At 36.6% G+C, this 24,767-nt stretch overlaps 3 protein-coding genes across 3 annotated transcripts; 2 read left to right on the top strand and 1 right to left on the bottom strand.

The window, feature by feature from the left end:
- Positions 1–157: 157 nt before the first annotated feature.
- On the top strand, positions 158–9,140 carry LOC109210419 (CLP protease regulatory subunit CLPX1, mitochondrial). Its single transcript, XM_019373831.1, has 15 exons — positions 158–979; positions 1,151–1,212; positions 1,416–1,516; positions 2,100–2,179; positions 3,160–3,210; positions 3,830–3,904; positions 4,010–4,087; positions 5,026–5,082; positions 5,494–5,564; positions 5,658–5,757; positions 6,455–6,559; positions 6,784–6,846; positions 7,028–7,150; positions 7,941–8,096; positions 8,957–9,140. Exons 1-15 carry the CDS (start codon positions 449–451, stop codon positions 9,023–9,025), a joined length of 1,722 nt encoding a protein of 573 aa, XP_019229376.1. The 5' UTR covers positions 158–448; the 3' UTR covers positions 9,026–9,140.
- Positions 9,141–11,920: 2,780 nt separating this feature from the next.
- On the top strand, positions 11,921–17,986 carry LOC109210420 (E3 ubiquitin-protein ligase SINAT3-like). The gene is made up of 3 exons (XM_019373832.1): positions 11,921–12,431; positions 16,325–16,711; positions 17,425–17,986. Exons 1-3 carry the CDS (start codon positions 12,237–12,239, stop codon positions 17,785–17,787), a joined length of 945 nt encoding a protein of 314 aa, XP_019229377.1. The 5' UTR covers positions 11,921–12,236; the 3' UTR covers positions 17,788–17,986.
- Positions 17,987–18,504: 518 nt separating this feature from the next.
- On the bottom strand, positions 18,505–20,972 carry LOC109210421 (pentatricopeptide repeat-containing protein At3g49240). Its single transcript, XM_019373833.1, has one exon. It carries the CDS (start codon positions 20,813–20,815, stop codon positions 18,842–18,844), a length of 1,974 nt encoding a protein of 657 aa, XP_019229378.1. The 5' UTR covers positions 20,816–20,972; the 3' UTR covers positions 18,505–18,841.
- Positions 20,973–24,767: the final 3,795 nt, after the last annotated feature.

The following is a 24,767-nucleotide window of genomic DNA, read 5'->3' on the forward strand; positions in this document are numbered from 1 at the left end:
TATATATATATATATATATATTTTTTTTTTAAATCCTTTTCCATTGTACCCCCACCCCGACCCGTCACCTACCCAACTTAGAGAATCCGTACGGCGTCGTTTCTTACTTGGTGGAGAATCATACAGGATGCGCCAAAAATAGATATTCCGGAAAGATTGATGTCCTTCCTACCAAATTAAAACTTTCATTTTCTTTGCCTGCTTTCACTCCTTGTTCGGATATTTCTACTAAAATCCTCATTCCTCCATCATTCACTTCTCTACTAAAAACCTTAATCCCAAATACCCACGAAACAATTTCTCAATTTCGGATCTGATGGGTCATCTCACAAAAGTCTTCTCTTCTCCCACAAAGCTCCAATCTTGAAATTTCTATTTATCTTCTTCTTCAGATATATAAAGAAAGTATCTTTCCTACTGAATTTTCACTTTTTTAAACTAAGCACATATGGCAGCTGCATTTAGATCGAAACACAGAGCCTCTATGGCTATAACCCACTTCAGATACTTCATCATCAATGATTTTCATACGGGTCGTTTACCCAATTTCCATTTATGTACCCGAACCAGCAAATGGGACAATTTGCTCTCAAACTCGTCTGCTCCTCATAATTCTTCTTTATTCAAGCCTGTTTCATTTCTTGGTGAATTCAAGAGTTCACAGAATTATTCAAATAGGAAGAATAATAATAAGAATAAAGAGAAAATCAGCATGTCTTCTAGTAGTAACTATGGAGGGGAGCCACCTGAGATTTGGCAGCCACCTGGTGGTGAGGGAATTATGGTTCGTCCAGGTGTCAAGTTTGTTCAGGCTGGTGAAGGGGAGGGGGGTCCCGGACCGGGTTCTGGAGGTGGGTTTGGTTCCGGGTCAAAAGATGGGTTATGGGGTGGATCCAATTTGGGTTCCCATTTTCCTACACCCAAGCAGCTGTGTAAAGGGCTTGATAAGTTTGTTATTGGACAGGAGAGAGCTAAAAAGGTAATCTTTTTCAAGTTTTATCTTTTGGAATTGATAATTCTGAGTACCCTTTAGAGTGTAGATTTTTTATGCTTTCTTTGTTGATTACAATACTAATACAGCAAAAAAGCACTATCTTGAGCTGCAAGAGTGACTTCCTTTATCATTTTGTAATTCAATTTGTGATTGCAGGTTCTTTCTGTAGCCGTATATAATCATTACAAGAGAATATATAATGACTCTTCACATAAGTGGTTAGTTTTGATCACTGCATAATTTCCACATTGTTTTCACCGACCCCCTTCCCTGTACTTTATGTTTTACCTCTGACGTGTGAGTTGTAACATGCGCTATGAAGTTATTTGGACCGTGGGAAGTCAGAGATGGAAATGCCTAATGCAGGCATTTGCCACTTTTTTTACTCTTCTAATGCTATTGTTTAAATGTGATAACATAGGCCCACAGGAAATGACAGTAGTGAAAAAGCAGATGGAGCAGAAAATGAATCCGTGGAGCTTGAGAAGAGTAACATCCTTTTAATGGGGCCGACAGGTTCAGGTAATCTTTATAATGATCCATTGTGCTTCTTGAAGTCTAAAGTGTGGTAAAAACACATTGTAGACTAATACGCCTGTCGCGTAGTGGAACTTTAGATTCATCAGCAGAGAAATCTTTTTTCCCTTTCTCCTGCTTTCTTTTTCTTTTTAGTTGTGAAATTTTTTGAAAGACAGTGAGAAGTGCTATTCACTTGTAGTGGTGGTACGAGGGACTCAAGCTAATTGCTCATTGTCTGCTTCATAATGTCAAAGAGCAAACATGTGCGCTGATAAATAGATACTTCAGATTTAGCTTTGTATATTAAGGCTAAAAATGTGATGATGAGAGGGCCACATGAATTTTCTTTAAGACTAATGATCATGTAATTTAAAAGCGTCATTCTCCTTTATTCTTTTTATCCTTTTAGCCCTCAACTTATCTTGGGTTCCCTTCTTTTTCGTGGTAGGCCGGGGTGGGGGGTGGGGTGGGGTGGTATGAATTGATAGAGCTTTACTATTGCCATTATCATTGCTAAAATTATGATCCTTAATTGTTAAAAATATTACTTTTTCACTTGTGTATATTGGTGTCATATCAAGGACAGGGAAGACTTTACTTGCCAAGACCTTGGCTCGATTGGTGAATGTTCCATTTGTGATAGCAGATGCGACTACACTAACTCAGGTGTGTTGTTATCCTGTCACCTTGGTAGAGATAGAAAACATCTATCCCGGCTTAATAATCTTTGCAAGAAATCAATTTTTGTCTAAATCTTGTTTCTTTCCACGCATTGTTGTTTTTACACATTATGTTAAGTTGTTTGAACATTAGAGATCCCATAAGCCTGAGGAACCGTCTCCGAATAGTCTGCTTGAGGTCAGATTTAGGTTGTGGAGGGTGGGAAATCTGGATTAACTCAGGGCTGCAATTGAGCTTGTTGCAGTTTGATTCATTGTAAATGTAGAAGACCTGTCTCATCTATTGAAGATGAGAATGTTTTTAAGTGCTGGTGTTGTCATTTAAGGCCATGTAGTAGATTGGTGCATGTGAGAAGCTTTGATGGGACAAAGTCATTGAAACAGTTCTCCTTAGAAGCTGAAGGCAAGATGAGAAAAGAGTCTTTTTTTTTATAAGATGAGAAGAAAATGTTAAAAAAGTGAAGTTGTAAGAAGATGGAAATAAAGAATAGCTAATCTCATGACGATTAGGTAAGTTGCTCCGTCACACCTGAATTTCACTATTCAACAACTATGAAATTTCACGTGTCTAGCTCAAAATATTATTATTATTATTATTATTATTATGTCCATTAGGACTAAAATTGTGAAAACCTTGTTTTGTCATTCCAAGAGATTGATACCTATGCAAATAGATAGAATGAGACTTGAATATCCTAATTTCGGCTAACATGAACATACAAGATGCCCATTTTAATCTGTGTCTATCTTGAGTTTAAACAATGATAATTCCCTGGTGGCTAAGTTAATTTTCAGAGCATGTTTATTTAAATCCTTGCTTACCGTCTTCCCAAAACTTAATTCTTGATGGTCTTTTCTAGAAGTAGAATAGCAGAAACCATTTGATGTTACTATTAAAAATAATTGGCACCTTGATCGGAGTCCGAAAGCTTTGGTTCCCATTCATGACAATACTTTTGTTTGCAGGCAGGATATGTTGGGGAAGATGTTGAATCCATTCTATATAAGCTCCTTACTGTAAGTACTATACCTTTTCAGTCTTTAATCTCAGTTTATTGTTTTATCCCCATATCTCATTTCTTAGAGTATTTTACACGGAAAAAGAAGAAGAAATATTATCTTTTCATCCTTGCCAATTTAAGCATAGGTTTTAATTCTAGCCAATGTGATGCAGAAAAGTGCTTATTTGATGATTTTTCTGAATATGACAGATAATGCCCCTGATATAAGAAAATGTTCTACTATATTTTCTATTTTACTGGAGGGGGCTGACAAATCAAGTTCTAGCTTTTTTCAAACTTGTAACAAAATCCTAGTAAAAGGAGTAGATATAGCCTATAGGATGTTTTGTTCTCCAAGCAATTTGGTGGCTAGAAGTCTATAGTACCAATTGCGACCTTTTTCATTTCTGTATTTATAGTAATTTTCTGTTTTGTGTGTCTAATTAACTCATCACCATCAATCACTGCAATATCCAATTTAGGGTTTAGGAATGGAGGAGGAAAGAAAACTGGTCACTACTTGTGAGATGTTCTTGCTTTTTAGTGGGAACATAATATTGTTTTGCATCCTTTCCAGTGATTTCTAGCCTTGATATATGTTATCCTTTGATTATTCTGGTCTGATTTTATTTCAGGTTGCTGACTATAATGTAGCAGCTGCTCAGCAAGGCATAGTGTATATTGACGAAGTTGACAAGATCACGAAAAAGGTAGATGTTAGCTCATAGACTATACTTTCCTTTTACAGATTAAACTTTCGCTGGCGACTTTTCATGTGTCAATTTAGCTGATTCCTATTATACTGACATTTCCAGGCTGAAAGCCTCAACATCAGTAGGGATGTCTCAGGAGAGGGCGTCCAGCAGGCATTGTTGAAGATGCTTGAAGGAACAGTAAGTGTTCACCTTAGTTTTTGCTTGTTAATCGTGAATCGATCCTCACAACTTTTATCATTGAATGGGTATTAGTTGATGGCGCAAATGCAGAAGCAACTTTGACTGTTATTGGTCTGTTAAGATTAGAGCTAGACAAAATGCTTTTGTATACGAAAATCACTGGGGTATGATGTTACACATAGGATAAAAATAGATGGTTGAAATGGAGAGGACTACCGGGGTGTTATGTGATAGAAGGATACCCACCAAAGTGAAATGTAAGTTCTATAAAATAGTTGTAAGACCAGAAATATTATATGAGAGTGAATGTTGGTATAAGATGAACTTAAAAGGAACAGCATGATAATTGAGGATTCGTATGGGTGACTTGCTTTGAAATGAGATGTAGCTGCATATGAAAATTACCAGGCTGTTATGGATGGATCACTTGAGAGTTGGAAGCTTAGTGTTGACTGGTCTTACTGAACTAGGTTAGCTGCTTTTTAGATCCCACTGACTGGCTAAATGTGGCTCATCGACTATGAACTAATGTTTATAGTGCTGGTGGCCGTGATACCTATTTCATCGCCTTTTGGTTTCCCGCTACAGTCTGCAAGTGCTAACAATTCTTTCCTCTTTCTTCTCTACTCTGATGATGCTTGTCAGAATTGATTGAATATTGTGTCTCCAAAGCATTCGAAAAAGGATGGTATGGTTTCTAATGACCTTTAGATGTGCCAAAGAATTTCTGTGATAATGGCCCCCTGACTATCTTAGTCGGTGGACTTGCTATAACAGATCAATTTACAATCTATAGTTCAGTGATAATGATTAGAAAAAGGAATGGTTGCATCATTTGTTTGTTACTATAATGAGCTTTCTGTTATACTTATCCCAAAAGAAAAAATATTGAGTTTTTTGTACCCATCGTAAAAATATTGAGCTTTCTGGTGCAGATAGTCAATGTGCCGGAGAAGGGAGCTCGGAAGCACCCTAGAGGGGATAATATTCAGGTAAGATGGTTATAAAAGCACTTCTTTTTTGGGATTAAGATGTTTCTTTCATAATCAAGAGAAATTTGGGAAGTCCTGCAGGTAAAGATGTTGTTCTTAGTTCTTTACTGTGAATTACTTTACCATCGATGAGCAATTGCGTATCATTTACTGTCTTTATAAGTTGTCTTTATAAGTGAGATATATTAACTGTTTTGTTTAGCTTTTTGGTGTGGGTAGAAGACATTTGTTTTGTAAAAAAGAAGATAAGAGATTTTGTACTTATTTTGTTTACTCTTTACGCTCTTTCTATTTGTTGGACGCCCATTTGAGCCTCTTCTGCCATGCTAGGTTGTATTGTTGGTTTGATGTTTTACAGATGTGTCTTTGAGCCAAAAAATTCTATTAGCCTTGTTATTTATGTTATTACAGATTGATACGAAAGATATTCTCTTTATATGCGGTGGTGCCTTCATTGACTTGGAGAAAACAATATCAGAGAGGTCTTACTACTTGCCCATTGTAGTTCTTATTTTCTTTCCATTTAGGCTGACATCTACCTTATTCCTGCAAGATATACTTGTTGATGTTTTCAGGCGCCAAGATTCTTCTATAGGGTTCGGTGCACCAGTTCGCGCAAACATGAGGACTGGTGGTGTTACAAGTGCTGCTGTGACATCATCTTTATTGGAGATAGTAAGTTCTTCAATCTTGCAGCTTGGCGGACCGATCAGAGCATATATACTAAGAGTACTTTTAGCTTGATTGTGGTTGTATTTTGCATTATCATAGATGCAGCACCATATTATCTGAAGTAAGAAACTGATGACTATGGAAATGCTAAGACGCCTATCGTCCCAATAAATTTAGTTGCATATGCATCAGATGAAGTCAAATATTTGCAACAACATGAACTGAGATAGTAACTTATTAATGTGCCAAGATGTGAAACTGTGTCTTTACTATTAGTTATCGTTATTCTCCTGCATATCGAACACCCTATTACTGGGATTCGGTTTTCTCCTTGTTGTATTTTGCAGATGGGGAGTTGTATGTGCTTGTGTTTCATGTACTTCTTCTTACCTAAAATGGTTGACCTTTACGCTTCATGACAGACTTCTTTTTCCATGTTCCATTAGAAGTGATCTTTCACTTAGATTTTTAAATGTATTTCTTTTGTCGTTTTGATATGGAAAGGTTCTGACTTATAGTACTTTCATGTAGTTTCTAAATATTTAAGTTTTATCTTTTAAATAAAATGGATTATTTTATGGCCAATTTAGCTGCAACAATAACAAAAAGGGACAAACAAGTTTGCTTATCTACTTCTTTTCTGATGGGTAACTTTTTGAAGTTTTTACTAATCCTATTACATAATTCTCCTGTTATGCAGGTTGAAAGTAGTGATCTGATATCATATGGTCTGATACCTGAGTTTGTTGGACGATTCCCCATCCTTGTTAATCTGTCAGCTTTAACTGAGAATCAACTTGTGCAGGTAATGCTAATGTCTTCTGTCACTTTTGTTCTATAGTACTAACTGCTTTATGCACATAATTATTTTTTATGGAAAGCCGTTCTTCTTTGTTTGTTTGAATCCTGGACATGGTTGGACATTATTTATGCCTTTGGGTCACTCTTCTAGGATTTTCATTCAGAATATGAGACTATATGCCAAATCTAGGTTGTTTGTTCCCTTCTCACTGTTTTGATTCGTTGCAGGTTCTAACTGAGCCAAAAAATGCACTAGGGAAGCAGTACAAAAAGATGTTCCAAATGAATGGGGTGAGTATTTGCCTCTCTAAGAAACTTCTCTGGATATGCATAAAGATGCATTTGCATTCTTTTATCTCTTTCAGATCCTGCTCACATTTTATTTCTTTGGGCAAGGAGCAGGAAGGAACTTTTCTGGTTTTCCTTTACTTTTATTACTTACTTTTCTCATACTCGGAGACTTCTTTCTCAGGTAAAGCTGCATTTCACTGAAGATGCGTTAAGATTGATAGCTAAGAAAGCAATATCTAAAAATACTGGTGCTCGTGGATTGCGATCCATATTGGAGAGCCTCCTGATGGATGCTATGTATGAGGTGTGTAATTCGTCTCTCTATCTCTGTCTTTGGTTGACATACAGCATATAGCGAGGACTGCTTGGAAGAAATGTTCCTTTAGGTGGTGTATGCTGATCTTGAAATGAATTTTCTAATTGTGTAAACCACAGTTCTTGGCATTATGATATTCACTGAAAAAATAAGGACTCGACGATTCGTTGTGTGGGATTTCTCTCTGACTGGGATAATCTGCTGAACATAATGTGTTAAAAAAACTATGAAGTCTTAGCTCAAATTCTGCACATCTCTGTAATTGTACTTAGAATATGCAGGTTCAACTCTGTGCATTTGAATATTACAGAGTACTCTGAGTTGATGACAAATACTTGTTGGCTCACTGAATATATATATGAAAGCTTTAGCTGAAAACAGTTGTAAACTTAATTAACAGAAAACAATTAATCAAAACCTTGAGGGAACCATCAAAACAAAATTTAAAATAAACTGGAGGCAGCGTAGGGCAGCCTTGGCGTAACTGGTAAAGTTGCTGCCATGTGACCAGGAGGTCACGGGTTCGAGTTGTGGAAACAGCCTCTTGCAGAAATGCAGGGTAAGGCGCGTATAATAGACCCTTGTGGTCTGGCCCCTCCTCGGACCCTGGGCATAGCGGGAGCTTAGTGCATTGGGTTGCCATTTATTTAAAATCCTGGAGGGATACATTCTTCACAAGATGTAGTGTGTTGCCTTGTTCAATCAATACCACAATTTTCTTTTATTTCTATTTTTTCATTCTTTTCCACTAGAATATTTCTAATTTGTATGTTTGCAGATTCCTGATGTCAGAACAGGCGATGACATAATAGATGCCGTTGTAGTTGATGAGGAGTCTGTCGGAGCTGAGGGGCGAGGATGTGGGGCTAAAATCCTTTATGGCAAGGGTGCATTTGATCGCCACTTTTCACAGAATAGTCCAAAGGATTATGAGGTTAGTTTAACCTCGCATGATCTAGGATATATGTGATATGATGGAAATCATTTCAGGAAAATGTTTTCCGGTAGGAAGTCATTTTTTAGCATTTCGTCGGGAGGAAGTCATGTTCCAAGAAAAATATTTTCCATCAAAAGGGAGAAAATACTTCCCTCACTTATCGGCAGATGTCATTTTCCTTACGAGTTATGACTATCTTTTCTTCAATTAGTCAAAAAGTTTCATTGACAAACACCAAGTCGGTGTCATAAATTTTCCTAACAACTATATTAAACCTTTAACCTCATATTAGTTACTTCAGCTAACACTTAAACATTATTATTAATCTTTATTACTTAAAATTTTCATTGAAATGCTCTCAGATATGCTAATGTTATTATTAATCTTTTATGGGACTGCTTTTCTTTTCTGAAAATATTTTCTATTCACCAACCAAACATTTGTTGTAAATACAATGTCAAATCATACTATTAAGGGACCTTTGCTTAACAAACAATTATACATGGATTGTAATATAGGGATTAGTTGTGCAGGGATTAGTAATGTAGGGATTAGAATGAGAGATTAGTAGTGCAAGGATTAGTAGAGGGTGTTGATGGGTTGATGAAAAGACAAGGGATAATTTTGTCTTTTGCATTTAATCCATGGAGTATTACTTAATTCATGTACTGTTTTCCCATGCTATATTATGTAATAAACACCAATTGGTGTATTAAATTATATTAGGATTAACTATGCAAGATTCAAAATACACACGAAACACTGAATAAGGAATTCCAAATTTTATGCCATGCATATTTCATCTTATACCTCAAACGAAACAAGTCCTTAACGTTTTTCGTGTTGTACTACTACAGACAAACCTGGAGGGGTCTGACGGAGACCATGAGGCGGAACAAGAGCTTCCTTCCATTGTAGCTTTGTAAATGTTCTGTGAGGTGTATTTCTGGTCTCACTTGTGTACAGTAATCTAAATTCAAATAAACAGTGTTAATTTAATAAGCTCAATGTGCTTTCATACTGCATTTTTGTTGTGTTTTACTGTTATCTTGCTATTTATTCTTTCATCTACTCCAGCTATAATTCTGAAGTTAGAACCATCATCCTCAACTTTCTTCTTGGCCATTAATGGAACTGACATGCTCTTATGTGCTAGTCGTCATTTAGAAATGGTTGAAGAACTGAGGAACTCTTAATTCTTTTTCAGTCATTCATTTTATATCATAGTGTTTGTAACACTGTTTCTCCAAATGGCCATCTTTAATTATTTGCTTGAATGGCCCCTGGGGTTTGGCCTAGTGGTAAGAGTACAATACATGATATGTGGAGGCGCATGTTATTGGTGGATTAGGCGCCTGTGACTAGTTTAAACCTTAGCGCAGACAAAAGCTTGATATTTAAGCGAAGAAAAGCAGACACCGTACTGCACTATATGTTCCAATTGGCCAAGACACAGAAGAAGAGCTGTAAGTTGTAGTTAGCAATCGTTTTGATTATTGCATGTAGAATGATAATGATAGCAATTTGGGTAGGGACTTTATTTGGAGAGAGTAGTGAGATGTATAAAATGATATGTTTTGGTACATTCTGGCTGTTGTTTGAACTCTAAGATTTCTTTTTGTAAAAGTTTGGGAAGATGGGCACGCAAAGGTGAGAGTGGCCTAAAAGGTGTAAGCAGTTGCATAATTTTATTGTGACTACTATTCACCAAACTCGTGCACTAATTATTGTTGGAGTTCCAATATAATATGCAGGAAGTTTAAATGGAGGAGCTCTATAATCCAATACATTATGCTGGAATTTTCCGTGCTGGAGTTCCAACATAATATCCTCAAAGTTTATACGCAAGAGCTCCATAATCTAGCATATTATGCTGCAAACTTTGCAAATGCTGGCTATTTTTCAATTACCAGCCTGAAAACTAGCTAGGCCGTGCTATTTTCACATAATGGTGCATAACTTGCGGTTCAAACTTCAAAGTCGGGCATAAAAATATGAACCGGCGCCTAGTTTCATACTCCCTCCGTCCTACAATATGTAGCGTTCTTCGCTTTTTAGTCAGTCCAAAAAAGAATGTCATCTTATATTTAGTAATAATTTAATTTTAAAATGTACATTGTATTCTTAATTGGATAATTTATGGTCATACAAATATCTATGGCTTATTCTAGAATATAAGTTTCTAATTTTTTTTTTTCTTCTTAATTATGTACCGAGTTAACCTCGTCACGAAGATTGAGAAGGAAGGAGTAATTTGAACTATCTATTCACTATCCAATCCCCTTCAGATAAACTTGTAGAAAATCCAAAGAAAGTTAGCTTGTGACACATAACCCGAAAAAAGTTAATTATAGTCAATCAAATAATTATTATTTCACTCGTAAGAGCACAATGCACATGTGGATTAGGCACAAGTCAATGAATTTGAATATTTTCCGAAAATAAAAACCTAATATATAAGTGAAGAAGGTAAATAAGCGAGTCTTTTATCCATCGAGTTTTAGGCCGGCTATCATTAGCTCACGAGAATTTTTCAGTTATAAAAAATAATATGAATATCGTTCAAGAGTAGATCTGGTTGGCGACTACTGGTAATCATAGAAAATCAGTAAAACTAAGTCCTGCATTTCAGAGCTATTTCTGTATTTACTGAAAAAGCGATATATCATTGACTCAAGAGAAGTAAATAAATGAGAAATTTTCCTTTTTCCGAGTAAATTATTTTCCTTTTTCCGAAACTCATCTTCAAAATATTGTTGATTATACATTTCATTGATTTCTTTTACGATGAGTTTCAACTTAACTTTAAAAATTACTTTTTTTCATATCTCACATTTTTTTTTATGGTCAAACGCCTAGTGATTCTAAATATCTTGTTTATTTTAAAGGACTTAGTCTTAACGTATCCCTTGTTGTTGTGATGCCTCATATACATTTAAATTCCAGTCGAATTTTACCGACGTCTTTTGGATGAAATTTTAAATAAGAACGAACGGTGAGAAATAAAAGATTTTTTTTTTTCATTTGTTCATTTCAACATCAGGGCGTTGACCTGCAGCCCACCGTCCATAAAGAAGTCGGCTCTTTTAAATTATTTGTTGCTGGATTTTTTAAATATGTTGCTTAAATAAAATGGGTAATAATAACATCATTAGTTGTACCGAGGTATGACTTAATTCCTAATTAATCCATAAATGCATGTATATCATGCTGTTATTAAACTTTTAATAGTTTTTAATTAATGAATCCACCGCAAAATACCCATATTTAAGGATAAGAAAATTAATAGCAAGTCTAGTCTCATAAGTCATACCTATGATATAGCAAAGAAATAAATCCACGAGTATGTCAATGGAAATATATATATATATATATATATATTAGATATATTGTGTAATTTTTCGGTGAAGGTTGTCAATTAATATCCCTTAAATGCATGTGGCTCCGCCATTAACTATAGCAGGGAGTTTAACATTCCTATATTCAATGGCTACACCAGAAAAATATTACGTAATTTATCCTAATGAAGTAAAAAGTCAGAGTTTTTTTATATATATAAGTGTATGCAATAACTTATATCAAGTATCCATTAGATTGATATAAATATAAAATGTAAGTAATTGTTCTTCTAGAGTTGCAAAGTAGTTTTTATTTTTCTATCTGCAGTTAAATAAAATACGGATAATATACCATTTTCAAAAGACCAAAAAGGAAAAACAATAAGCGCCAAATAGCTGTATTGGGAATTTAAGATTGGCATATTGAACCCAAAAATCACAATTAAATATTCGCCAAAAGCAACAATTAAGAAAAATCATTGGCCGTCAGATAAAGATCTAACAACAATTTATGTCGGGAATTTGACGGTGATCCTCATTTCTCTCACACAAAAATTCAGGTGCAGAGAGAGAGAGAAGAAAAGAACCTCTTTTTCAGGGCTTGTTTGGTTTGGTTCTTCCTCAGAATCCATCAAAAAACCCGATCTTTCCTTTCCTTTCTCTTCTCCTTTTTTTCCAGTTTTTTCCTTCAAATTCTATTGTTAAGAAATGTGAATTTTGAATAATGCGATTTGTGACTTGTTATTTATTGGGTGGGGAGAAAAAGATTGAATCTTTTTTCTCAATTTGATAAGAAGGAATGGAAATGGAGAGTATAGAGTGTGTGTCGTTATCTGATGGCATAGAAGATGAAGAGATCCAGTCTTCTTCTGTGCATCAATTTTCTTCTGCAAAAACTCACAACATTATTCCTTCCGGAATTGCCCCTACTAGTGTCCATGAATTGCTTGAATGCCCCGTTTGCACCAATTCTATGTACCCTCCTATTCATCAGGTCTTTTCTTTTTCCTTTTTCTCTTGACTTCTCAAATTACCTATTTTCTGTCTTTGAGTTTCGCTGTTGGTAGTATTTTTGTCCCTTTTATGAACGTTGGTTTTTTAGGTCTTTGAATTTTTTCGATTATTAATGTTTACTGTTCTATTGATGGATAATGATGCAAATATGTTGATCTTTGTGCTATTTATTTTACCTTAAAGGTGATTTCTTTAGAATTTCGAGTGCTTTTTTTTTTTTACTGTCTTTAGGAATACTGTGAAAACTTTAGGTAGATGTAAAGCAGATAGTTTGACTGTGGTATGCTGATGATTATGGAAGTTTGCCTTGAGAATTTGATTAGGTTTTTATCAATTTCATAAAGATTGACCAATTTATAATCAACTTGCCGCAGCTTGAGTTCTTGAAAATGACTGCAGATTATAGGATATGCGATATTACTTTTGACTGTTTGCTAAATGACGGCAACTGAGTTTGACTACTCTGCAATTGGCTTGGTTACTTAAATCTTTTATGAATATGAGGAGAGATGATTTGCTGCCTCATGCCTGTCCATTAAACATGTCAGCCTTATGACCTCTGTATTTTAATTTTGAATCCTTCCATGAGTAGGTAAATGAGAAAGGTTAGTCAGATCCTTGTATCCAAGGGTATCTTCCGGCTGTCAATGAAGTGGGTGAAAACTATAATTCAGATTGTAGCATAGATTAAAAAAAATGTTAAGAATCATTTGACTTTGAATTCCGAAACCTTGAAAAAAAGTAAGGACCTCTTTCCATCCATAAAATCTCTTCCTTATGCTAGCACTTTCAGCTATCTTTTTTAACCTGCTCCAATCAAAGCAGCTTGTAAACTCCGACTATTGTCTCAATGAGGCCCATGGGTATGGGATACAAACGATTAAGAGTTCTTGCTTAAAAAGAGGTAAGTACTAACTGAGAGTGGTATCTATCCTGACTTTCAAGTAACGCGTGATTGACGGTGATTTCTTTTTATTTGTTAAAACGTTGATGGAAGAGTTACCTAATGCCGGATACCAAGTATCTTGGAGCCAAAGTAAATTGTGTCGGCTTATGAGATATGACCTAAATTAGGCCACGTGCAAATTATTTCGTTGGTGGCTAAGTATTCTTGAAGGCAAAGTAAATTGTGTGAAGTCAAAATATTCTTGGAGCCAAAGAATAAAAGTTTTTTTTAAGAAATTGGACGCCAAGAACATAGTTTCCCTCTTCATTTCTGTCCATCCCATTCTCAATTACAAATCTTTTGTATTATCTCGAGTTTATACATAGTTAGAGAGTTTAACATATTTCACAGGAATAGTGTTGGGAAATGACACTACCTGGAATCCTGATCCTTACAAATTGGTACTAGTGCCAAGTTAATCCAGTTTGTCCTAACAGTCACCATGACGGTAATAGAGACTTATGTTGAAAAATTTGACCGAAATGCAAGTTTTAGTATGTTGCGGCTTAAGATGGAAGCTATCGTAATCTAAGATTGATAGACTTGGCGCTACACGAAAAGGAGAATAAGCCAGAGAAAATGATGGACGAGGTGTTTGCTAGCCTTGATAAAAAGGCAAAATCAAGTATTATATTAAATCTTTCTGATGAGGTTTTACGTGAAGCGCTTCAGAAAACCATTGTTAAAGGCATGTGAGAAAAATTGAAGGCCTCGTATATGAATAGGACAATAGAAAATAGACTCTACTTGAAGAAATTACATGCTTCGTATGGTTAAGGTACTTATATATGCTGACATATCGACACATTTGATTCTATTCTTATGGATTTGAGTAAGATTGATGTTTCACATGACTTTTGTCTATGTATTGTCATTATAAGGCTACTACAATAACAAACACAATGCAAGTTCATAGTGACGGTAAGTAATGCAAATAAAGGAGGCACAAATTTATGTGGTTCGGTAAGTGATACCTAACCCACGGGTTGAGAGTAGCAATTCTACTATATCAACAGTTACACAAAAGAGTGTACAAAATTAGAGATAAAACTCTAGTTATTCCAGAAACCTCACTACAATCACTTCCATAGAGGCTCGCTCAAAAGTGTTTCTATGGAATGTAATGAACTCTTTAACTAACTACAGGACCAGGAATGTTAAAGAATACAAAAATTTGTATTTGAGAATGGGAGGGATAAAAATGAAGTGAGATACCTACTTACAAGAGAATATTCTTGGTCTCCTATTAAAAAATAAAACTTTTATTCTTTGGCTACAAAAATACATTGGCTCCACACAATTTACTTTGGCATCAAGAATAATTAGCCACTACACAAATAATTTGGACATGGCCTAATTTAGTCATATCTTAATACTTGTGATAGTGGGAGGTATCGCGTACTTGATTGAACCGTGCAAGTGTGCGCAAGCAGACCTCGACATCACATAATAAAAGAAAATTAGTCTCTCCCTTTAGGGACTTAGTATAGCAGCTCTGTGGGGGAGTTACATTGTTGTCACATCTGCCGGCTGTGTAGATTGGTTAGTCATATTTTGCTGATTATTGCTCCTTGAAGCTCATTTTCTTTGATTGAGATTTGTGCAGCCTTATTAGGGTCGTACTCATTATATAGGGTCAAACTAGTGTAGTCTTAGAAGCTTGGATGAATTTGGTCCCATAGATGTACATCTATGGGATAGGATTGTCAGGAAAATGAGGTCTCTGTCAGGAAGGCACTCAATCTATGGCAGACCCAATAAACCCTACCACCCTCACCCCATCCAAAGATAAATAAAAACATAAAATTCCTCCTCGTTGGGCAGGAAGTGAGACTTAGGGAGATGGACAAGCAATTGTGTAAGATAAGTTTGATGTGTTTGTAATGACACATCAAACTTTCTTGGGCAAACTGTAATAGATAAGTTTGACTTCACTCTCTGTAGTCATATCCAAATTTTCTTGAACAAGTTATAAATGGTGTACTCGCGCTGGGAGTAATTCAACTATGGCCTTCCAGGACATACCGAATACCACTAGGAATAATATGCTGAAAGTAGAAATTCATCAGCATATATAGTTATTGTCTTTCTATTTCATTTATAGTAAGCCTGTCGGTACAATCTCAGAGTATATTTCAGGTGACATGATTCTTTGTAGTTATTTCAGGTGACTTGATTGACATTCGACATTACTTATTACTGAACGCCACTAGGAATTTTATATGCAGAAGTGGAAACTCCTCAGCATATCTAGGTGCTGCCTTTTTGTTTCATTTATAGTACGCCTGTAAGGACCAAGCTGGAAATTTGTCACTGATACTTTGCCTACCAAATTATTGTCAATTAGTAAAAGAAGGCTTTGCTGGCTAAATCTTATAGCAGCCTGCTTTCCTACATCAGATAGAGCGGAAATGCATGTGCTTAGAGAACGTTGAGCTTGTACAACCACTAACGAATATGTGCCTTCTCCTTTCCCTATAGCTTTTCGTGTTTATTAACATTTGTTCCTTAAGATTCTCGATGCTGTGAGTAAACTGTTTTTTTGTATGATAGTTTGGTGCATGACGGTCGTGCTCGTCTTGGACTTGGCCGTGCCCTTTGGGTCGGCCATGCTCATGCGACGCCGGCGTCAATGAGGAATGCACTGTCCCTTCTTGCCTATATTTTCATTAATGTGGTACTTATACTATCCTGAGCCGAGGGTCTATTGGAAACAACCTCTCTATCCTCTCACAAGGTAGGGGTAAGGTCTGTGTACACGCTATCCTCACCAGACTCCACGGTGTGGGATAATACTGGGTATGTTGTTGTTGTAGTTTGGTGCATAAACTGAGTGACCAATGATAATCTTTGATGCTTTTGTTCGTTTAGTCTTTAAATTAGAGTACATAGAGTGGTGAAGACTTAAAAGTTTGTTTATTTTGCAGTGTCATAATGGACACACGCTTTGTTCTACCTGCAAAACGAGGGTGCATAATCGTTGTCCTACATGCAGACAAGAACTTGGTGATATAAGGTGCTTAGCACTTGAGAAGGTTGCAGAGTCACTTGAACTCCCTTGCAAATATTATTCTTTGGGGTGCCCAGAAATATTCCCGTATTACAGTAAGCTCAAGCATGAGGCACTGTGCAATTTTAGACCATACAGTTGCCCATATGCTGGATCAGAGTGCTCAGTGACCGGTGACATCCCTTATTTGGTTGCACATTTAAGAGATGATCATAAAGTGGATATGCACACCGGATGCACATTCAACCACCGTTACGTGAAGTCAAATCCTCGAGAAGTAGAAAATGCCACATGGATGCTGACGGTAAGTCCAGCTATATTTTTAACTTTTTGGAGTTCAACAATAATGGTGACCGATGAACATCATGTGTCATTTTTTTCATTGCTTTTCTTGGATAATGAAGCTTTTAAGTTTTCCTTTTCATCCACCCAACTAGCTGACTAATAAACCTGTAAAAGTTCTGTGGATGAATTATTCAAATTTGGAAAACTTGGATAACCAGATTAATCTATGACATTTCTGTAGCTTTTGCTGTAATACCCTGCATTATCTTCTTGTTCTCTCTTTCTGTACTCATCTTCTCTTTCTTGATTGGTTCCTGGAGATTCTGTCTTAGGGAACGTGTTGGACAATATTATATCATTTTATTGAAAGGTTAAAGGTTCTTATTAGTTGGGTATTGAGTTTCTGAAAACAGTGAATGAACAAAGTGCACCTTATCACCTAAAACAAAAGTGCTCCTTATGATTTCCTCAAATAAAAGAAAAACTGGCCTTTTATGAGTTAAAGGGTGTACATTTTACTTTGATATATTCAAATACAACATAGGTAGGGAAGAGTTCTGAGGCATGATGTGTTTTAAATTTTCTCTGGACATCTTATGGTGGCACACATTCTGAATAATTCCACTTTTGCCTTTTAAGACAGTGGAACCAGAAAAAATCTCCTCTCATATATTTCTATTGACGTATCCTAAGTACATTCTCATTGACTAAACCTAATTGCTCCTTTCTCAGGTCTTCCATTGTTTTGGGCAGTATTTTTGTCTCCACTTTGAGGCTTTCCAGCTTGGAGTGGCCCCTGTTTACATGGCCTTTCTACGATTTATGGGCGATGAGACTGAGGCACGCAATTACAGCTATAGTCTCGAAGTAGGTGCAAATGGTAGAAAGCTCATATGGGAGGGAACACCAAGAAGTATTCGAGATAGCCACCGCAAGGTCAGGGACAGTCATGATGGTCTTATAATCCAACGTAACATGGCGCTTTTCTTTTCTGGTGGGGATCGAAAGGAGCTAAAACTTCGGGTTACTGGAAGGATATGGAAGGAACAGCAAAATCCAGAGGGTGGAGTGTGCATACCAAATCTCTGTAGCTAATTTATCTTTCTGTATGATTGTTTTTTCCCTCCCTTATTTTTTCCTGTGGATGTATGTGCATGTGACAGTGGGTGTAAGAGACAGACAGCAATCTGTTTGTACCGTCGTAAATTCATGCTCTGCCCGGCTACATATCATTGTCCCTGAAGATTTAGTTATATCAATTGTTAATAACCATCTTACAGTTTCTTGTGTTTCATAGCTTCATCTTGAATGATTCATGATAATTAGAAACAATCTGGATCAAGGTTCATTATAATGATTATTCTATCGCCTATGGCTATAATAGAAGATGTAATACTAATACTAATACTAATAATAAGAATAAACGAAATGGCCAACACCATTGTCCACTATTATAAAGTTTCCATTTGCTCTTTATTAAACAAAGGCCATCGCTAATTCCTTACTTTTCAAGTTTTTAATTTTACGAGTCCTTTGATTGTATTCCATAATAGAATCTCTATGATAAATCTAATATAGGTATTAATAGTCCATGCCGCCAAATAATTCAAAGATAAATCTAATGCAAGAATCCTTCATGAAAAGAGGCTAACCCCATAACAGATCTACACTTTTTTTTAATCAAGAACAGATTACAGTATAGCGCCTGCAGTTTGTTCACATTATGGCAGGTGCTCTCTGCTTGAATACTGTTATAGCCACGAGTATTTAGGCAACCAGAATTAGTGTCAAAGACTAAACTGCAAGCATAGATTGGAAGCTAATGCCTCGTAACATTTAACCATGTCAATAACACTACCTTGTAGGTAAACCTACAATCACAATATAACTTATGTATTAGTGTAACAAGAAATAATAACAATTAGATTCCACCATACATTGTTGCATTACAACTTGTCGCCCACCATTTACTTTAAAGATGATATAGAAAATCATTCATTTCATTTTCATCTAAATTACACAATTTACCACCAGCAATTTATCAAAAGAGGATTTATTTCATGCTTGCAACTGTGACAGCATGAAAAGAAACCTGCTATTTTTCTCATCAGTTGTCAACATCATATTGCAACTTCATGCTGCTATCCGATCAAACTGCACCATCACTTCTAGCTTCTGTAGCAACCAGGTTCTCAGCTTCTGCACCCTCACCAGCAGAACTAGCGTCAGCAGCAATTTCTTGAGCACTCACCTCTTGTTCAGGGACAGCTTGTTTAACATCATCATTGCTGTTGGCAGCCTCACCAGCAGTTGTTGACTGCTCTTCAGGCTCCTTATTTCCAAACAATTTAGGACTATTTATCAAGGAAGAAACAGCAGCTCTTGCACTGGCCTTTGCTCTTTCAGCTGCTTCAGCTTCCGCAGCTGCAGCTTCTTTCTTCTCTCTTTCAATGTCATCGATAAGCTTGGTCAACTCCTCATCTCTACCTTCCTTCCTCAAGGCTTCTCGAATAAACTCTTGCAACTCATCAGTGAAATCGGCTGGATCCTCCCTTAACATTCTATCCACAATCTTAAGCACCTCATCATGCTTCCCAATCTCGAATAATGAATTCATCATAAACTTGTAGCTATCATCATTCATCCTCAGCTTTCCCATCATCAAATCAAAAAATGATTTTGCTTCATCAACTTTACCAACTTTAACCAACCCATCAACCAACCTATTATAAACCCCAAGATTAGGCCTCAATTTAGCATCAACCATAGTCTTAAAATACGCGGCAGCATCATCAGGCCTATTTTCTTTAAAGCAAGTATCCATCAACAAAACGAATGTGAACTCATCGGGGCTGACCCCCTTCTCTCCCATATCCTTATAAAGGTCCTCAGCGTCACCCAACAAGTCGTTTTTGCACAACTGCTCAATCAGATTATTGTAAGACAACGTGTCTGGTCTACACCTCTTCTCACCCATGCTGTTAAAAACATCAATTGCATCTTTAAACCTTCCCAATGCACAATAACCATCCACCATCACATTAAAGCTACCCAAATTCACAGTCAATCTTTTCGGAGGATCATGCTCATTCAACATCCTATCAAATAACTTCAAAGCCTCATCAAACTTCCCGTTCTTGCTTAAAGCATCTAGAACATAGTTAAACGCCACAGCACTCATCTTAATCTTAGAATTCTCTCCCACAGCTTCCTCATAAGACTCCATTGCCTCCTTCTCCATTCCCCTCAAGAAATAACCTTTCATTAAGCTCCCATAAACCACTCCATCCGAAATATACCCTCCCATTTTCTCCTTCAACTCCTCATAAAGCTCGAAAACACCATCCGCGTTCGAACCCTTAGCTTGTCCAGACATCAAATAACTATACACAATTGGGTCAGCACTAAAACCCTTAGATAACATTTCCTCCTTCAATTCCAACGCCCTATCAATCTTGTTATTATCAACAAGCCCTTTAATAAGTATCCGATAAGTCGTCGGTGAAGGGTTAAATGGTGCATTATTAATAAGCTGTTTGTAATGTTCCATAGCCATATCAGTTTTACGGCAATCCATATAAGCCGTGAGGAGCAGATTATGTGTGACGATGTTCGCCGCCACGCCAGCCTGCGTGATGAACCGGTGAAGTGAGAGCAGGTCGGAGTAACGGGACTGACGGAGCTGTGCAGCCATAACGGCGTTACACGTGAAGATAGTGGGGCGGCAATTGGAGTAAACAGAGTGGCGCGTGTACAACGCCGCTTCTTCTAGATCATTCTCACGAATCAGTTTGAGAATCTTATTATGGAGATTGAGTCTATTTCCGGTGAGTACGGAAACAGTTTCAGGGATTTTCGGGGCATTAGGGTTATTGGCGGAGCTAGGGTTTTGAGGGGTTGTAGGACGAGGTTGGTTCTGTTGGCGGAGCGAGGATAGAGGAGGTTCAATACGGAGGCGGCGCTTGCGTTTACGGCGTTCGGCGGCAGCTTCTTCTGGAGTGGCGAAGGAGAGGAGACGGAGGGAGATGAAGGAAGGTGGTGGTGGTTGAGGGCGGCGGAGATAATGGGGTTTAGCTAGGGTTTTGAGGTGATGGGTGAAAAAGGTGTGTTTGGAGAGAGCCATTTGGAAATGGTGCTTGTTTGAAAATGGAGGGAATTAGGGTTCTGTCAGGGTTTAGCAGTAGCAGAGGATTGGAGAAGACGATAGAAAAGTGTAACAGGCCGGATTCTTCATCCAAAAGCCCAGAGTAAACTCCGGATCTTTTCTTAAAAATTGCACGGGCATCGTATTTGGTCGCCCTCATTTAACCTATACCCATTTTTTTTTTAAACTTTTAACTTGTACCCACTTTTTAAAAAATTTCAGCTCCTTTCTCCTCCTCCTTCTCCTCCTTCGTTTTCTTCTTCTTCTTTTTTTTTTTTTCCGTTACTGTAGTACTGTCCCTTGTGGAGACCCTTAGCTCCTCTACCAAAAACCCCTGGCACTCTTTCCCCATTTCTGCATGCATTATGATCTAAATTAGAAAGCAAAAATGGAAGAAACTGAAGTATTGCGTTTTAGTGTTCCAAAAGTTGAAAGTTGCTGGGAAAATAATGGGTTTCGTTTTCATTGACTGCAAACGAGGTGCTTAATCTCTATAAACACTATAAACACTACAGACGATGTGCTTAATCGCTATAAACACTACAGACGATGATATTGATTCTAACTTCCAATTTATGTACTCATTCCCTCAACTTGCCGGTGCTTCAGGATGAGTTCTCTTTAATGGTTGAACCAGAGGATACAATAGGTGCAGTGAAAGCATACATTCAAAAGGAAAAAAGGATCTCTTTTAAGTTACAACACAAAAACTTCAGCTCTAAAGCTGAAGTTTCCCAGTTACAACACAAAAACTTCAGCTCTAGAGCTGAAGTTTCCAGTTACAACACAAAAAATTCAGCTTTAGAGCTGAAGTTCGCTAGTTATAACAAAAACTTCAGCTCTAGAGCTGAACTTCAGGCCCGGCTACTAGAATGCTGAAGTTTTGCGTGATTGCCTTTGCTACTTCAGCCCCGTGTACTGAAGTTATGCGAAAAAGCGGGTACGCTTGCAATTTTTTTTGCAAAGCGGGCACAAGCTAAAATGTGACACAAAAAGCGGGTATAGATGCAAATGCCCCGATCTTTTCACAAATAGCCCGTCGGATTCACCGTTTACTTTATATATATATTATACAGTTATAATTTATGTGTAATATAACTATATTATATATTCATCAACTATTTAATTTAAATGCTTGGTTGAACGGCTATTTAGGTTAGTACTCTGTAACAACCATGGAGGAAGCCCATTATACCCGGTGTCCATTAACAATAGTCATAAATCGCTATTGTTTAGTGGCTATTAACTTCCTATAGTTACCATATACATAATTACTTCCTCTAGCTACTATTCAGTTGTTACGGTAGTGTATTCGCTATATTCGCGCTATTGTATTCATGAATACAACAGCAAAAAGTGCCTAAATATCATGGTAGTCCAGCTGTACGCGCATGTATTCACATGTATTCGCGCCATGTATTCATGAATACAGCAGCAAAAAGCGCCTAAAATTAGGGCAGTCCAGCTGTACGCGCATGTATTCACATGTATTCGTGCGCATGTATTCATGAATACAGCAGCAAAAAGCGTCTAAAATCAGGGCAGTCCAGTTGTACGCGCATGTATTCACATGTATTCGCGCTGCTGTATTCATGAATACAGCAGTAAAAAGTGCATAAAATTATGGCAGTCCAATTGTACGCGCATGTATTCACATGTATTCGCGCCATGTATTCATGGAAACAGTAACGGCAATCACCTTAAAATAGGTATGTCCAGCTGTCTAAGAGAGAGGAAAAGCATAAATAGCGTATTTCATGCCTCAATGGTAGTATATATCATAAATACTTATTTTGCTATAAAATATAAAATGTAGCTATAGAAAATAATATTTTAAAATGATTTTGGTTTATAATAAATAGGGTGTATACCTTTGCTATAGGAGGTAAAATTTCTTATAACTTTTGTCTCTCTCTCTCTCTCTTTTATTTGGAATTTTTGGGAATATAACAAATTTTCTTAGACCATGTTTGGAAATATAATACTGAGGCATGACAATACAGGGAAGAGATTTATGAGTTGTTGTACTATCCTATACTACATTACATATTTTTGAGCCTAAAATAAAATATATTGATTTGATGGTGAGATTTGGCGAAAAAATTGAAAAAATATGAGACGTTTTGGTTTGGTCTTTACCTTTAAACCTTTGCTTGTTCTATGGGCAGAATTTCAAGGTCAAAAAAGTGTTGCCCTTAGGACATGCGAAGGCCAATACTTGTTAAACTTGAAGTTCTGTTCACAAGGCAAGCGGAGACAATCACAAGACAAGCGGAGACAAAAATTCAAGACCATCCATTTTGAGAGCTATTTATGTACTTCGCCCGCAATTTGGAGTACGAAGATCAAAATATTTACTAGTAATATTTTTAGGCTTAAGAGGCAAATAGACACTTGTACTTGCACATAGTTATGTTCTTGGCTCCTAATTCCACGAATTTTCATCCAAATACATGAATATGTTCAAATTATTATTTTAAATACCTCTAATTGAAAGACGAGCTTACGTGGAATTTTATATGATTGAGTTCGATAAAATACGTGATAACTGATATATGTGTTTCTAAGGAACATGTAATAACCCACAACACTAACTTTTTAAGTAACAGTCATAACAACATTGATATAAAGTAACTATAGATTTTGGGTAAAGATGGGCCGATTTTATTTTTATTTTTCTAGAAAATCTAGGTGGAAATCAATTCCATATGTCCCCTTTAAATGCGTCTCATATGTGTGGTGAGCAATTTAATTACAAAGAAAACAGAGATAATGTCTGCTCATGGTATCACAATTTTATCTATCGAGTTGGCTTGTTGGTATAGTAAGGTGGATTGGATTTGGATCTATTTTATTGCCACAAAATAGTAATAAGTACATTGATGTTTCACATTCGTTCGTTAAAAACCCCTAATTTAACTTTACAAAACATTTAATCTTCATTGTGTTCGTAAAAGTTCGAACTTTATGATTATTCGTCTTCTTCGTCTCTTTTGAGATGAGGTAGGAATACAATGTATAATTGATGTGATTTATTTCAGAAGCATATACACGTATCTTAGAATAATCTTATAGTAGTTTTACTGTTAAGGGTCTTCAGCCATGGCAGGGCTTGAAGATTCTAGAAGAAGAAGAAATGAGAGGAAATGCAATCTCTGTTATTAGCTAAACCAGAAGAAGAATGAATAGTTGTACAGTACTATCAACTAACTATTGTATTTATACAAAAATACCAACTAACTAACTAACTAATGGTAGCTATAACTAATTACTCCTAACTAATAAATAGTTGGGGCCACTATACTCAACATTTCCCCTCAAGCTGAGGGATGAAATACATCTTTCGCTAGCGTTTGGCCATAGATCCCAAATTTATTTTGAAAAATCTGATTTGGGTGAAGTTTGGTTTGAAGATGAAAATGTGTTTGGACATATGTTTTCAAAATATATTTTCCAACTTTATTTTGGAAAAACATGTATATAATTCCCAAGTTTTGGGATTTTGGCCCGAAATCAGCTCAATAGCTGATTTTGGGATTTGAGATTTGAGATTTGGGATTTGGCCAAAATATGGGCAAAATTTATGGCCAAACATGAGTTTTGAAAATAAATCCCAAATTTATTTTGGCAAAACTCATGGCCAAACGGGGCCTTCATTCCCAGCTTGCCTAGTAGATATTCATGATGTGGCTTGCATAGACTCTTAGTCAACAAATCTGCTAGCTACTCAGTTGTTCGGATGTGTTGAGTCTTAATCAGACCTTGGACGAGCTTTTCTCTCACAAAATGACAATCAATGTCATTGTGCTTGGTTTGTTCATGATAAATAGGGTGAGCTGCAATTTGTATAGCAGCCTTGCTATCACAATGCAGTTATATAGGTTGAACCAGTTCTGTTCCCAGCTCCTTAAGGAGTCTTGTTATCCATACC

This window comes from Nicotiana attenuata, unplaced genomic scaffold, assembly GCF_001879085.1.
Source record: "Nicotiana attenuata strain UT unplaced genomic scaffold, NIATTr2, whole genome shotgun sequence".
Lineage (NCBI taxonomy): Eukaryota > Viridiplantae > Streptophyta > Magnoliopsida > Solanales > Solanaceae > Nicotiana > Nicotiana attenuata.